General features: G+C 36.6%; 1 protein-coding gene across 1 annotated transcript in view; it reads left to right on the top strand.

Moving 5' to 3' along the window:
- LOC101845858 (leucine-rich melanocyte differentiation-associated protein) overlaps nucleotides 1-13,485 on the top strand; it is a 39,556-nt gene extending 26,071 nt beyond the window's left edge. The window contains exons 6-7 of the mRNA XM_005102036.3: nucleotides 1,001-1,091; nucleotides 3,857-13,485. Of these exons, the coding sequence (XP_005102093.1) occupies nucleotides 1,001-1,091; nucleotides 3,857-3,936 (171 nt within the window). The 3' untranslated portion in view covers nucleotides 3,937-13,485. The remainder of the gene's footprint in view (nucleotides 1-1,000; nucleotides 1,092-3,856) is intronic.
- Nucleotides 13,486-16,236: the final 2,751 nt, after the last annotated feature.

Raw genomic sequence — 16,236 nt, 5'->3', positions numbered from 1 at the left:
TTTGGGATGAATTATTGGTCAGGTTTGTCTTCTGTCCATATAAAAGGCCAGTGCACTTACATGAAATATAATTAAACATTACCTGATCAAAAACAGGTATTACTTATTAATGATTATAATTATGTGGGTGGTTGGCGGGTGCTCTGGTGTGGTTTGCTCCTTCTTTCCTATCAAACATCTATCGTCCTTATCTCCCTTTCTTCTTTTTTATGTTTGTTACTCTCTTGTAACACCTCTAATCTTCTGGCGCTCATATGACCTTATGCAGTTGCGAGTGCCATTAAACCTCTACTAAAACTAAAACAGATTATAATTATTTACAAGCTGGCGGCCACATTATCCATGTAAGAGATATTTCAGGAAGAGACAAATTACAGATTGGACAATGACGATGGTGTACTGTAATAGTTAAGTTCTTTGCCTTTGCATGCAGAAGACATGAGCTCGATTCTAACGTCGGGAAGATACATTCTATTGAGTATATCAACTTATCATGCCATTGGAATGTCAGGGTTCTATCTCTATGGTTTTGAGAAAATTGGATTCCGAAACTCACGCTCTTATGGCTGAAATGTCTTTACACAGTATGTCTTTGGATGGTGTAGTCCATTTTTTAGCCGTTTAAAAAATGTTAAAAATATTTCTTTCAAATTACTCAAATAAAAAAAAATCTCAACTCATTCAAATTGCACAAAGACCACATGACCACATTCCAAATTCAATTCTTTTCATAACAACACAATTTTATGTGGGTTCAATCCTTAAATAACAGAGCTACTAGCGTTTTACTGAGGCTACCTCAGCTTGCTGGTCCATTTGCTGCAGAACAGGTAAAATGCCCCGTTCTTGGGAAGCACTTGCTGGCAAATGCCTAAATGAAGTTAGTCGGCAATGGATTAAAAATCTGTTGAAGTATGAATTGTATCACTGCCTCTGACTTTTAAGTCCGTACTAATATGGAAATCCTTTTTTTTTTTTTTCGATCATTTTTGGTACTTAGGGGCAAGAGGAGGAGGTTGCTTCGCCCAGCTCTCACAAGTATACTCCACTGCCAGCTGATGGCCAGGAAACAGAGGATATGGCTCCTCAAGGTCAGTCTTCCTTTTCTCTCCTTCAAATTTGGAAAAAATTTGTCTCTCATTCTTCTGTGACATTGCACCGTAACTTGACAAACTGTTATGGGTTGACTGAGTGTGTGAGTGGTTTGTTTTTTTCTTTGGTCTCTGGCAAAATCATGGCACAGGTCTTAAGGTTATTGGTATTTTAAGACATGTGATTTAAAGTACAAGGTAACGTTTTGGTACTTAACTCAGTATTGGCACTGGGAAGAAGATCGGAAAGAAACGAAACGTCTTTATAGACAAATGATTTTGAGACTTTAAAAACTGTTGGCATGTCATATAATGAACATTCCATTAATGAAAAAAAAACATGCATATATTATTAGAAAACTTCCTTGAAATAAATACTTCACAATTAGTATGCTTATAGGTGGTTTACTAAAGAAACTATTGCAGTTATTTCTGCTCTTATTGTTGCTGTTAGAACTTAAGGACTAAAGTTAGAGAATAGGGCATGAATCCAGGGCTTTGGGGTTTTAGGCAAATGAGATGATGGGTTTTCTTTTAAAGAATTGTGGTGCCATAGATTTTTGCCAGAATCACAGTATTATAAAATTATTCCAATCCCTAATGGTAAAGTATATCCATGGATTGGACTGGTAACATCAATTTAAGGAAATAATATTACTTTCCAAATGAAAATTTCATTCTTGAATAAAATAATTCTATATTTCTTGGTGTAAAAATTCTTTAAAAAGTGGCCTTTGACTTCCTGAATTTGGTTGCTCAAATATGCTAGATCTACCACTTTTTTTATATTAAAAAAAATATTTTCTTCCTCCCCGTCATTCTTTCTCCCCTTCCTTCTTCCTCTCTTTTGGATTTTTGCCTCGAAGTAGAAACTTCACCCCCTACCAACTGTGACAGTGAATAAACGTGCCTTATTGATGTTACTAGATAATTCTCCCATGTATTGTGTGGTCTGTTCCAATGTATAAATGAGTGGTTAATGTGTGAGGAGAAATGTTTGTTCAAACCTTTTAAAAGTAAATATGTTCACTTTTGAATTAGATATCTCGCTCCTACCCCATGATACCGCCTCCTTTTCTGACCTCTGTGGTAAATTGATTTATGAGAAGTTTATTTTAGCATTGGGCTAAAGCTTTTTAAAAGTGGAATTGAAATACAATTCATGTTGCGATTAGTGAATATTGAATAGTAGTGAATATCTCTTAGAGGCATGTTTTACAACTCTTGTTGGCTCCATTTATCATTCTGTCTGGTAATCATCGAGTACAAAGTGTTGGCGTGTTTACCTAAATGATTTTACATATAATGTGCTTCAATTTTACTACGAGCTGAGAAATATGAGAAAAAAATGTGTAACAGACATAAGCCATAGTGCTTTCATCAGGTAAATATCTTTGTCAAACAGTAGTCATTGTGAATGATATTGTAACAAGTACTGTTTTTTCTGTGTTGATGTGGCTTGTGCTAAGCTAACTTAATATGTGTCATGACGCGGTAAAATCAGGCACCCGTCAATTTTTTGGCCTGTGGAATTATTAGTATCATCTGAAAGCTTATTCTTTTGCCTTGCTTTCAGTGTAAAAAATGAGATAGAGATATTTGTGATTGAAGGAGGTGGGGTTGCCTGGTTTCAGTGGTAAATTTAACGAGAAAATAGCGTCAAAGTTTGGTAACTTCAATAGCTTGAGAGTCCTTGAAAATTGAAAAATTACAGATTCTGTGCCGTTAATCAACGTTTTTCAGTAAAATTCACATGGAAATATGTTTTTATTTATTGGTATGTAAGATGTGGAGCTAAAAAACAAATATTCAATGAAAATTGCCAATACTGGCCTAAAAATGCCTGTTTCTTCGATCATTATTTTGACGAGCACTTACATATCTGGTTCTGTCCCTCCACTTCCTGTCCTGTCTAAGATAAGGACCTGCTGAAAGTTGACATTCTTCTTCACTCCCATACAATTACTCTTTAACAGGTTTGTTTTTGTAAAAGGCAGATATATATACATTTGCTTTTGTCTCATTTTCCACAATAAACTAGAGATAAAAAATTGTCAGTCTTGGTTTTAATCTGTGATTTAAAAAATTTTTTTTTTCTTTTTCTAAAGGTCGTGGGAGTAAGTGTCTTATTCTTCACTTTGGATTGAATTTTGCTTTAATTTTGTCTAAATTTCTTCACTAATCATTTGCTGGCTGCTGAAAGACATGTTGTAATTTGAAATCTTTCATTTCTATGATGTGGGAAATCTGAGTGAAGGGACTGATGTTCAGTCAGAACTAAGAGTGACCCTTATGTTGTGACATTTTCTTTCCATGCTCCCAGGGTGTGGTGGACCCATGTATGTGACATGTTCTTTTATGTGACCTTTTTCACATCACGGAGGAGAAAATGAAGAGTAGACCAAGAGCTTTGAAGTTCAAAAGATTGAATTTGTTTTTATTCAGTGACAAGTTAGAGTAGAATCCTTCAAATACAAGGTTCTCAAACTTTTTATATATTAGAGTTTTCTGATGTTTGTATGTATTATCAAATTCAGGATGCAAGACTGCAAAATATTGTTTTATGTATTTACTGAATGATTTGACTCTATTTTCTGGAAACTATTAATTTCTATTAAATTCTTGCTGCTTTAAGGCTTACAGTTATAATGAATCTAGCATTTTGGTGCTTTTTTGTTCTTTATTTTTATATTGCTATATTATGCAGTCCAGTGTTTCTGGATTCATTTTGCGAGACCGCTCAATTTACTTGCTTTCTTTCCCAGGAACTTTTGGAAAGAGTAAATACATATACTATGGCCGGCATTCAGAAGGGAACAGATTTATTCGAAACAAAGATTTATAGCCTGAGATGTTCGCGTTCCTTCCAACAGCACATACCCCCGTCCTCCATTGATGTTGTGCACTGTGGCCCCAAAGCACCTCGAAAGATCCCACCATGTTTGATTTTTTTCCTTCTTTGTACGCCCAAGTCTTGCCCAGAGTTTGAACTCCAGGCCCTGTGGGAACCTTTTTTCTTGAATGCAAACTAACCCATGGTTCACTTTTACTTGTCCGTGTGCCTCAAGTTCTATGATTATGATGAGAGAAAGGAATATGTCCATGAAGTTATTACTTTATGCTTTTTTCAGGGGTCTTTGGGTTGAGTGTTCTGTGGATGAGGGTTGCTTTGCTGATTGTCTTTTTTTTTTTTACTTGTTGACTATTAGTTCACAGCCTTTAAATTCCATATTCCGTTATTAGAAGAGCCTTTGGTTTTTTGGGGTTTATTTGTGACAGTAAGACTTAGATACAGACAGCTGAATACAATTCTGAAATGAATTGTTTGATCTGAACAGAAGTTTTAGGTAACACTTAATGGTTTCATTCAATGTTATTCCATTGTGTTGCAGTTTCATGCTCGTTTTCATTCTCGCTGAATATATACTGTTACTTTATTAGTATATTATTATTGTTATTATAATTAAGGGCATCACAAAAAATAATGAGATCTCTTCATATATTCTTAACCTTAGTAAAGCTTCTTCAACTTGATGAAAGGCCAGAGATGTCTTTGCCTGGGGTGAAGAGAATAGTATTCTCACACTAACAAACAATTAAATCACTTTGGTTCACACGTAAATGTTTAGAGTGACAGACTGATATAGATTAATGTGTGGATTTAAGGGAACCGCCACAAGGGCAAGTTCAATGCAGATATTGATGATTTCATAAAAGGAAGTTTCTTGGCTTTGTGCTTCACTTGTCTGTTACTTTGCCTTGATATTATGAAAGAATTGCTTCTCTTGTGTGCTTGTAACACAATTACTTCTTGCTCCCTTGTTGATTTTTAGCTATGAGTCTATGAGGAGTAGGTTTTGTATTTACTCTTACTTATATGAACACCCGTCCAATGCTGCTACAAGTTTTGTTTCAGAGTAAATCTGGTTTCACAGTGTCATTTAGTGTCCTAAAAACTAGTCTAGGCAATGTTTCACAGGGTAATGACCATAATAGTGAGGTACGGTTGTTTGATTCGTTTCTGTATAGTCAACAACAGTATGTGAAACTGAAATCCAGATCAGCTTAAAAACCAACAGCTGCTTTTGTTGTTTTTCTTTGTTATGGTAGAAGATATCTGGTTTTAATTCACCTATACAACTAAATAATTCAGGGTAATTTTTCTTTAGTAATGAAAGATGTTTATTGTAGATATTTGATTGACATCATCTTAAAGTACTGAGCTAAAATATTCTTGCTTCTAAGAAGAATGATAAAACCACTTGGTGTACACTGAGATAAAAATTCAGTTTTTATATTAAAAAAACCCAACAAAAGCGTATTCTTTGTTTGAATGAAAATCAGTGATTTTCTTAAATACTTCATTTATACTATCACAAAGTCCTGAGTGGTGTAATTTCTGTACAGTTTTTACTCATTAATGCTATTCTAGTTTACTTAATGTGATTTGTTTGTTTTCACATCATCTGCTCTAATCACAGCTGCTGGTATTCTATATATTTGCAAAAAAGACATATAAATACTTTCCTGTTGTGTAATTACTTTTACTGATTTGAGCATGGATATTTAGCAATGTATTTCTCTGTTATGAAGTGGACAATTATGAAATAAGATCTGCCAAGTGTTATCCGTTTTTCTAGCATATGATGATGATGATGATACATTCATATGTTGCCCATAATTGAAATGAACAATGGTATTATGAGAAAACCCCCGGTGATTTAGACGATGTTTTCTATTTTCTTAATATAATTGTTATCAACGCTCTCCATCACATAGTGAGATAATAAGATGAGTAAATTTGAATGTGTTCAAATTCACATTATTCCTCTTGTATAATTAAGGACAATATGCAGAGGACTCCCAGTGGGGAGGGAGATGAAAATTTGGTAGGTTTAAGTAGTTATCAAGGGCATTATTCAAGGAAAATAGCATGGCGTATTTTGTTTACACAGGCTGATAATTACTTGTGTTGCTTCCTCTGATCGTTTAAATTTAACTTGTACAATTTGAGAATTGCTTTAGAGTCTGTCTACACCTGGGGACTGGATTTCCTACCTCTTGTGTGTAGTGTTGCGTAAATCGGCTGATTAAGTGGTAAAACATTCTTGGGTAGAAAGGCAGGGGTTTGTGGCACTCAATGGTTGTGTGTGTTTGTGTTTTCATTAACGTGTGGGTGAGTCACGCTAGTGGCTGGCCAAAGCAGTGAGCACTCACCTCATGTGTGTCAGGTTGATTGGAATACTTGTTGGGGAAGGAAATTGGCTTTGGCTAACATTTTCACCTTTACCCAGTTGCTTGTGTCAGACCCAGACAGATATGTCACTCCTGATTCTGTGGTGTAATGGTTAGGCACTTCGCTGTGGCACACAGGAGAACCCATTTCAATTCCTGAGTTGCTAGAAATTTTTATTGTGTATCTTGGTCTGTCTGCCGGTATGTTGTATCCCTTTCAATCCAGGTTAGCCCTGACAGGCAGGGTCAGAAGCTAGCCTCCTAAATGATATAAATTGTGCTGATAGGGGAATAAAAACTTAACAATAAAAAAAAAAGCCACTGCATTTTTGATGATTGGTTGCTTACCTCCATTTGGAGGGAGGTAGTGCAAACTAGAATAAAGTGGAGTGTGGTGGGCTGATAAGATTTTGATGGAAGAGTCAATAAAGGTTTTGGGTTTATTTTCTTCAAAATGCAGTTGATGCTGATTTGCCTCCCTTGACTTCTGATTTCAGGCTACTGGGGTAAGAGCAGATCCAAGTATCTGGGCCGTAACTCAGAAGGGAATCGGTTCATTACTGATGGAATTTTATGAGTGCATGTTTTGTTCAGTCCTTACTGCTCCCTCTGGTTGTTACTTTTTTGTTGTTGTTTATTTTAAAACTAAAGATCATAATCTTTGTTACTTATCATCACTTTTCTATTGCTGATATTTTATGTCTTGTCTTTTGTAGCCTGTGTTGAAGTATGACTGAATGGAAGCTTTCATTCTTGTATTTGTAGTCAAGACAGATGGACATATGAACATCCGGTGGACCCTGAAATGTCATGTGTAGGCTTGCTGTAGATTCTATTTTTTTGTAGGGAAAGAGGATGCATACTCAAAATTATTATTTGAGCAAACCTGCAAATATAAGGATATCAATGGCTGCAGAATTCTGCCTCAGCACTGATTTTTGTCATTAACAATTTGATTTCATACTTGAACATGAAATTGTTCTTGTAAGTGAAAAAAAAAGTCTACTGTAATATGTCAATTATTATTTCCTGCGTACTTATAAACATTCAGATTTATGATACATGAGCAACATCATGAACAGTTGACAGGGTCTGTCGACAGTTTGTTTGATTCCTCTCTACGCTTGTTGTTTTTGTCGAAAAATGGGAGAGTCTTTTGAGGTCTACGAATTTGCGTGTGCCTGGAGAAAGGAACTACAAGACACATTTGCTTTACTGAGTTTCATGGTAATAAAGGTCTAGTATAGATATTTTACAAATATTAAGTTCTATTAAGAAAGCATTCTTTAGCCATGTATCTATCAATATTTACACGGCTTTGCGTTGATTGTACATCAAAAATCTACTTTTGAAGAAGTTTTTTTTTATACAAGTCATTTTACCTAATAAGAAAAATTGCATGAAAACATTTGCTGTCAGAGCCTACATTGCGGAAAGTTTCTACAAACTCGTAAAAAAAACATCACACTGCTTACCGAAATTTAGGTCAGTTTGTGACCTATCTGGAGCTGTGAATTGTGCATCAGTGTGTCAGAACAGTAAAAGGTAGGTTTTGTGCATTTGTACCCCATTACACTTCATGAGCAAAGCAAAGCCATGAAGCCACTGAAGGTGATTGTGACTCATTCATATAAAAAAAACCCGGCCCTTCACATGGCATATCGAAATTTGTCTCAAAGCTGTGTTTCCGCATCCTGCCTAACAATATTGGACAGGTCCCACAAAATATTGACCCTATCTTTAAAATTTTCTAAGCGAGTTATTCAGAAATCATATTTGGACCAGAAACTGAAAATGCGTCATACAGTACCTTTCTCAGGCACACACACGAATTACTGGATTCCAAGTAGTCTTCTGCCACAAAATGTTGTTTAAGATAGGTTACTCAAAATTGTAGAATTTTTACTCTTTCTTGTTTCTTCTTTTATATATATCTGACTATGGATGATAGTTCCAGCAAAGAATTCAATTGTAACAAGCATGATGTACTTGTTGATGTTATTTCTGTTCAAACTTTCATATCTGTCTCTTTTCCTATTTTCTGCACTTGTTATGTTATTTATTTTTTGTTCACAATTGTGGTATCTGTCTCTTTTCCTATTTTCATTTTCAGCTCCATTTTGTCATTGAGAAATTTATGCCTTGTGATGCGGTCAAAGAATTTTTGGCCCTTTGAATTTGTTTCCAGTCAAGTAATTTCTTTTGTAAATTTTGTAGTTTCTTTTCAAAAATTTTTTTTATTGCTCTTTCACAATTGATATGCCATATAAACTTTACCCCTTTTTTTCATACCTTGCTGCAGTTAGTATGTATTCTTTTAAATCTATTATCACCTGATAGACTTTTTTGCCCTGAGTTATCAGAAAGTTATAGAACTGGGTTATCTTTTGTATTGCATGCTGTTGTGTCTTGAGGTACGAGAGGCAAACAAAAATGCATGAAAACTTTTGTATTGTCTTGGATCCTGTGATGGATAAAAAAAATAAAATTGCTATGACTTTCAGCATCTACACAAGTATTTTTAGGTTCTATCTCCTATAAATTGTACCTAGTAAAGTGTTTCCAGTTGCTTGGCACTTTTCAACTTTTGAAAATTCAAAGCACACTAGAGGCAGTACAAATACTGTATTATTAGTATTACCTGCTATGTAGCTATTCATCTGATTGGAGATTTACAAAAATGAACTTATTCACATTTTTATATCATTTCTCTTCATCATTGCTTATTTTTTAACACTTTGCCGCCACAAGACTCATATAGTAAAAACTCTTGCCATCAAAGACAAAGGTATTTTTGGGGAAAATCCAAAGAAAATGGGTGGCAGACATCGCTGATGGAGGAGATGAGGCGGCAAAGTGTTAAGGCAATATGTCTAGGGGAAAAAGTGTGTGGAACGTTGTTTGTTGACAGCTTCTGACAGAATGATGTTGCTACATTATGCACTGTCTGCAGATATAAGAGTATTGCTACTTTGATTCCTCAAGCGGTATTTATCTTCTTGAGACAGTTAAGTGAAAGAATTAAACATGATTTACTTTGTTATAAAGAACTACATGCATTTTGTTTTTCGTAGACTCTATTCAATACCCCATGATACTGATTTGTTTCCCTTTCAACTTTCCAGCTAGAAATTCAGTTTTTTTCTTGTGAATGTCCATCTTTTTATCCATGTAAAGTTACCATAGCTGTGAAAATAGTATGTTTTTCAGTGTGTGAAAAGTGGTCAGAAATTCTGAGTCCTACCGTATATAAGGAATGTGTTACATGCATGCTGCTCATTGTTCTGGGGTGTGTCCACCAACAACTGATGAAAAGGCACACATTGAACACTTTCCGTGTGGGTTGTTGGCTTGTGCTTCGGTGTGGTTTTGCTTCTTCTTTCCTTTCGAACATCTATCGTCCTTATCTTTCCTCCTTTTTTGTGTTTGTTACTCTCTTGTATCACCTCTAATCTTCGGCACTTATACGACCTTAATGTGTTGCAAGTGCCTCAAAACGCTTGCTAAAACAAAACACTTTCTGATCAGTTTTTGCATTTGCTTCTGTTAAGGCCACGGATCTGATGGCTTGTATCAGAGTGGGGTGATGTAAATCTCGTCGTGCTCCCCAGTGAACTTATTAATGTGCAATGGTTTTGTAAGCTCATCTGGGCCAGGTCATGGCTCAAAGACTTGCTGTAGTTATTCAAATGTGTCACGACGTGGTAGAATCAGGCGCTCGTCAATTTTTGGGCATGTGGAGTTATTGGTATTGTCTTAAAGCTTGTTCATTTGGCTTGCTTTCGTTGAACTAATTTCCCATTTGTCTTGAGTAACGGTCGAGATATTTGCAATTGAATGAGATGGGGTCACCTGGTTTCAGAGGTAATATTAGTGAGGAAATGGCCGCCAAAGTTTGGTTATTTGCAAAGCCTCAGAGTCTGTGGAAAGTGACAATTTACATTTTGTGCCTTTAATAAACGTTTTTCAATATAATTCACATTGAAATAGGTTCTTAAATAGATATAAGCCAAGAAACACAATTGCAATAAAAATTGCCAAACCAGTGGAAAAAAGCCAGTTTCTTTACTTTCATTATTTTCACGAACGCCTGATTTCACCACACTGTCTCACAAATGTTTGTGTTCTTGTTTGACGCACTGGCCCAGGTGTTCTATGTCTTTGTTGTCTTTGTCTATAATGGTGGACATAAAGTTCTTTGGGGTGACAAGCTTCTAGTCATCATTTGCCTTGGTTCAAACTTTTGAGAGGTGTTGATGATTTTCTAGTGTATGAAATGATCCTCAGTGTACTTTTTGTCATGTAACTGTTGTCTTTGTCTGTTTTCTGGTGTTTACATTGGTGGTCTGAACCAAAACATGTCTACGTCGTGGAAAACTTAATTTTTGGTGAATGGGGGAAGTACAGCTTGATTATGTCTATTTTCTCTTATTGTTTGATAGTATTCTTTTGCTTCAAGTCTTAAAGAGGATGTGCTCATACTGTAGAACATTTCAAAATTAGGCGTAAGGATGTTGAATCCAGACTGAGCCTCTTTGCACTACACATCGATTGTGTGAAAGGACATATAGCTAATACTGTATTGTTTTGTGATTGTCACCTTGTATGACTTTGCCCATAAGGGCTCAAATATTTATACGGCAAACATATTTTCTTTCTGTGTTGTATGTTTTATCTACTTTTTCACTCATTGCATTTTTGGTGCAAATCAGACGGTTGTGTTAGTTTCCATGACCACTGCTCTTATCTCGTCCACTGTTTCAGCTGAGCAATGGTGATATAATTTTCAAAATATAATTTGCCATTGACTCTGCTTTTTCATTTCCTTGAATTATTATTGTAATATATTACAAATACTTCTGATTCTTTCACACTTTTTATATTTGAATGCTGAATTAGTTCTTCTGCATTTTGTTTTGGGAATGGTTGTGAATGCTTTTGTTATACATGTCTCAGGACCATATCTAGATGCTGCATCTGTTTCACCAGCAGGAGATATTTTCTCAGCTGCAGTAACTTCCTTAAAGTATTTTTGAATAGAGATCTCTTGCTTTTGTATCTTTTTTCCAAGAAGTGCCCTTGATAGTCAAAGCTGTGGAAATAAGCGTGTGCGAGTGAGATTGTTGGGCACATTGCCTCAAAAGATTCGCTGACTGATATGGTGATTAAAGTACATTCAGCCTGGGACCAGATGTACATTGTATTCACTTACGAAAATTAGGAATACTGGATCTACTCTAATAACTTTTCTTTTACTTGATCTGTTTCAAATTGCAGTTTAAGAAGTAAAATCGTTTCATCCTTAATCAAACTGTATTTCTTTTGTGGTAAGACAGCTTGCTTAGAATGGAGGTTCTCATGTACATTTACTTGTTCCGTTGTCCGTCATGCTTTCCTTGGATTTTGTTTTTGGAGAGTTCTTCTTGCCCATGCTGAATGTTCTTGTCTTCTGACTTCTCCTTATTTGAGTTTTGTGATGGCTGTAAAATGTTTGTTTTGTTAAAATGTCAATTAATATTAATAGAGCAATAATTATTTCCCACCTCAGGGGATGTAGAGGCTGAAGGTAACTTTTTTTTGTCAGAGTTTGATTTTGCTAATCTCACAGAAAACATACTTTATGGATGTGTGCCAGTACCTGAAAACAGTATTCCTTCTCGCTGATTGCAGTAATGGGATTTTTGTTTTGTTTCTAGATTATATGACTTTGAAGAGTGCTTTTCTTTCAGACAGAATGAAAAAGAGAAAAGAGCTAGTGAGCGATGAGGATTGTTTCTGCAGTGTTGTCCTTCCACTTTGCTGTGTAATTTTGAAATCATAGATAATGCAGAGTCTAGGGATGTTCCGGCCTTTTTGTTAGTTTGATGGTGCTTAATTGAAAGTCTTATCACTCTGTACATGTGTGTGTGTGGACTGTGCTAGATTTTTTGTGACTTGTGAACCCTAGATTTTTTCTAGCGGAGATCTCTTTAGATAGAGTGTGCTGAATGCGCCCTGCCTCATTGATTATTTGCAGTTATGCATTTCTGTTGGATATAACACACATGATGTACAGTTCATCTGTGTAACTTATTTACCTACAATAACTAAAGTAAATTAAAACAGTGTGAAGTGTTTTTTATTCAGAGATTTTAGCTTGTTTTAGTATAGTTTTTAAGTGCACATGTTTTTGGACAATGGTCAGTCTTGGTTCCATACTGTCCACATTTGATGTTAAAATCATGATTTCTGTAGCTGAGTGTTCAGAAAGGCCTGTGAAACACAAACGGTATTACCACAGATTCGAAGTATTCGGAGATTTAGATGAACCTGCTGCTTACTTTTGAAGGTTTTTTTTGTTTGTATGTTGATGTATTGTTTTTACAAATCTAAAATGAGAGAGAAAAAAAACGTCTTGTTGATTAAAAACTTTTTATTGGCCTACTGAATTTTTCTCACTTCATTTATGACTTATTTACAGACAAAATGTGAAATAATTCTGTCCAAAAGTAAGATCTGAGTTATTGTGGCAGAGATAGACCAAGAGTAGCTTGAACAGATAGGAGATCGGAGAAATCCTAGACTAGACAGTGGAAGTTTTTGAGAGAATCTGAGCAGGGAAAAAAGTCAAATGGCGAACTTGATCGTCAATGTCTTTTTTTTTCAGATGGGGCACTTAAAAAAGAAGAAAAATACATTAGTGTTTTCAGTGTGCAATACTAATGGACTTGGATATATGTAGAAGAAACCTCACGAGAATAATAATTTCTGGGCTCAACAATTTTTCGTTTGGAAGCCTGCATTGCTAACACTAAAAGAAAAATTAATTTCATTCATATAATATAATACAGTAGTATTTGTAACCAAGGTTTGTTGATTTGAATTTCAGTGTCACTCCGCCATAGGCCCAACTGGTAACATTGTCATCATAAATAATATGTACATTCTTATTGCTTCTGCTTCACATTTTTCCTGAACATATCGGGGAGATTTATTGAGGCAATAATATCTGTAGATCTATTATTTTTTCGTTTTTGTTTGTCAATGTTTACAAAAAAAATAAAACAATAATCCTTTTACTTTTAGCTGGTGACTAATACAGCGTCTTCCCTTGAGAAACAAAATGAATGAAGGTGTGGCAAAAGCTGGGACTAAATAAATTCACTTTTGCTTTCATTCATCTGTCTTTTTAAAACTTCACTTATTCATCTAACATGTTTGTTTGTCTATTTTTTAATCTGTTGCCGACTAACACATTTCTCCCTCTCTCCCTGTGGGTGTGTGTGTGTGTCTGTCTGTGTGTATGTCTATGTGTCTGTCTGTCCTCCTTACCCCCCCCCCCCCTCTCTCTCTCTCCTTCATGCACACAGAGACATGATTTGTATTTGTATTGTCTTACTCTCTTCCCCCTCTTTCTCTCTCTTTCACACACACACACACACACACACACACACACTCACACACACACACACACACACACACACACACACACACACACACACACACACACACACACACACACACACACACACACACACACACACACACACACACACACAGAGAGAGAGATTCCGAGGGAGAGAGAGAGAGGGGGAGAGAGAGAGAGGGGGAGAGAGAAAGAGAGAGAGAGAGAGAGAGAGAGATTCCAAATGATTTATTGATTTGAAAGGCCTTTGGCCCGTACATCAACATATTTTAACATATGGTTCGGCAATTACGTACATTGGTGCAGCACATCGGATATTTCACATAAATTGGGCACACCTGCGCGCACGCACGCACACACGCACGCAAACACGCACGTGACGCACGCACATACACACACTAAAAAAATGACACATACACACTCATACTCACACACATACGTACGTACAGACAGACAGACAGACAGACAGACAGACAGACAGACAGACAGACAGACACGCATGCATGCATGCATGCATGCATACATTGATACATACATACATGCATGTATACATACTTGCATACATATATACGTACATACATACGTACACACATACATGCCTATATAATACACCCACACACATACCGTACTTACCATACATGATATATACATATATATATGCGCATAGACGTACATATAAGGTGTTTTTGTCACCAGTTTGTATACAATAAAGAGCACTTGTTAGGGAGGTAAGGATGAAATAACATACGTATCTACCAATTGAATTTGGATTTTCAATTATCGTAAACGATGTATTTCTGGAAAATAAGAGCAAACAGAAATAGAACTGCCACACAGTGCTATGAATGAGAGAGAGAGAGAGAGAGAGAGAGAGAGAGAGAGAGAGAGAGAGAGAGAGAGAGAGAGAGAGTTGCTCTCCCCCCTCTCTTTCTCCCCCCCCCCCCTTCTCCCCTCTGTTTCTCCCTCCCTGTAGTGTAGAAGGTCGGAATGTGCCACGTGTTGGTCTGCCTCCGTGCTCTGCCTCTGTTGTGTCTGTCTACCAGTCTTGCTTTTGTCGGCGGTTGGCGGGTGCTCTGGTGTGGTTTGCTCCTTCTTTCCTCTTAAGCATCTATCGTCCTTATCTCTCCTCCTTCTTTTTTACGTTTGTTGTTACTCTCTTGTAACACCTCTAATCTTCGGCACTTATATGACCTTATTGTGTTGCAAGTGCCGTAAAACTCTTTACTAAACTAAACTAAACTAAAACATCTATCGTCCTTATCTCCCCTTCTTCTTTTTTGTGTTTGTTACTCTCCTGTAACACCTCTTATCTTCTGGCGCTCATATTATGACCTTATGCAGTTGCGAGTGCCGTAAAACTCTTACTAAAACTAAACTAAAGTCTTGCTTTTCCCAAGATATGAATGAGCGTTGTTGTGAGCGCTCTGGCAGATAAGTTGGTATGATTAAAACAATTTTTTGGTAAGTGTTTTACGGCGCTCGCAACTGCATAAGGTCATATGAGCGCGCGGGACGCACCAAACATTTTCAGTTTGTAGGAACTTTTGAATTTTGCGTGGGTGGCGGCCGAAGCCTACTCTTATCGCTTTTAGACCACCAAGGGATCTTTAACATGCACAACTTGCACACAGGACCCCCGAGATTTTTCGCCCTTGTCCGAGAAGGCAAGGTGTGGATCTTTCCTACCAGAAGATCAGGGGTGTGGCTGAAAGACAGCAGTAAGAAGGAGCCATTTTTTAGGGATGAAATATTTGTGTCTGAAGTGAACAAGGAGAAGCACATCGACGCAATAATTGTCATTTAGTGCTGGGAAAAAGTTAGAGAGACAGACAGACAGAAACAATGGATGGAAAGTGAAGAAGTGGAACTTATCGGTGGCACCCTCTAACCAACCGCGAAATATTAATAGCTGAGGTCACCAATTTGTGTAAGCTGTGTGTCATTATTATCAAACAGATTGCCTCGTGAAAGATATGAGGGGAACAACTGCTGTTGTTTTCTGAACAGTTGGAACCAACAGATTTGTCCCTCCTCTCCTTTTCATTTTGTGGGATGAAAATGGTGAATTGATATAGGTTTAACGCCCTTATCAACACTATTAAGTTATTTAAGTGACTGGACCTCCCAGTTTAACGTCTATCTCCGAAAAGACCGAGCCAGGGAAATTCGTGGGAAGTGGCGACGGTGGCCTAACTAGTAGTTAGGCTCTCGGAATCGCAACTGTAAGGTTGTGGGTTCGAATCCCGTCAGGGGCCTGACGTTGTGTCCTTAGGAAAGGCACTTTACACAAATGGTGGGAAATGGGTACCCAGTTTGTTAGTGTTTGAGCGCTTAACTGCTGCTTGCACTATATGTTTCCCGGGAAGCTGAGAATGATTCTGAGTGTTCTATGGTCTGCTGGGCTGGGGTAATAGTATAGTGTAAAGCTATACAAATACTATTTATTATCATTATTATTATTATTATTATTATTATTATTATTATTATTATTATTATTATTATTAT

This window comes from Aplysia californica, unplaced genomic scaffold, assembly GCF_000002075.1.
Source record: "Aplysia californica isolate F4 #8 unplaced genomic scaffold, AplCal3.0 scaffold00309, whole genome shotgun sequence".
Lineage (NCBI taxonomy): Eukaryota > Metazoa > Mollusca > Gastropoda > Aplysiida > Aplysiidae > Aplysia > Aplysia californica.
This window is presented reverse-complemented; position numbering and strand designations above follow the sequence as displayed.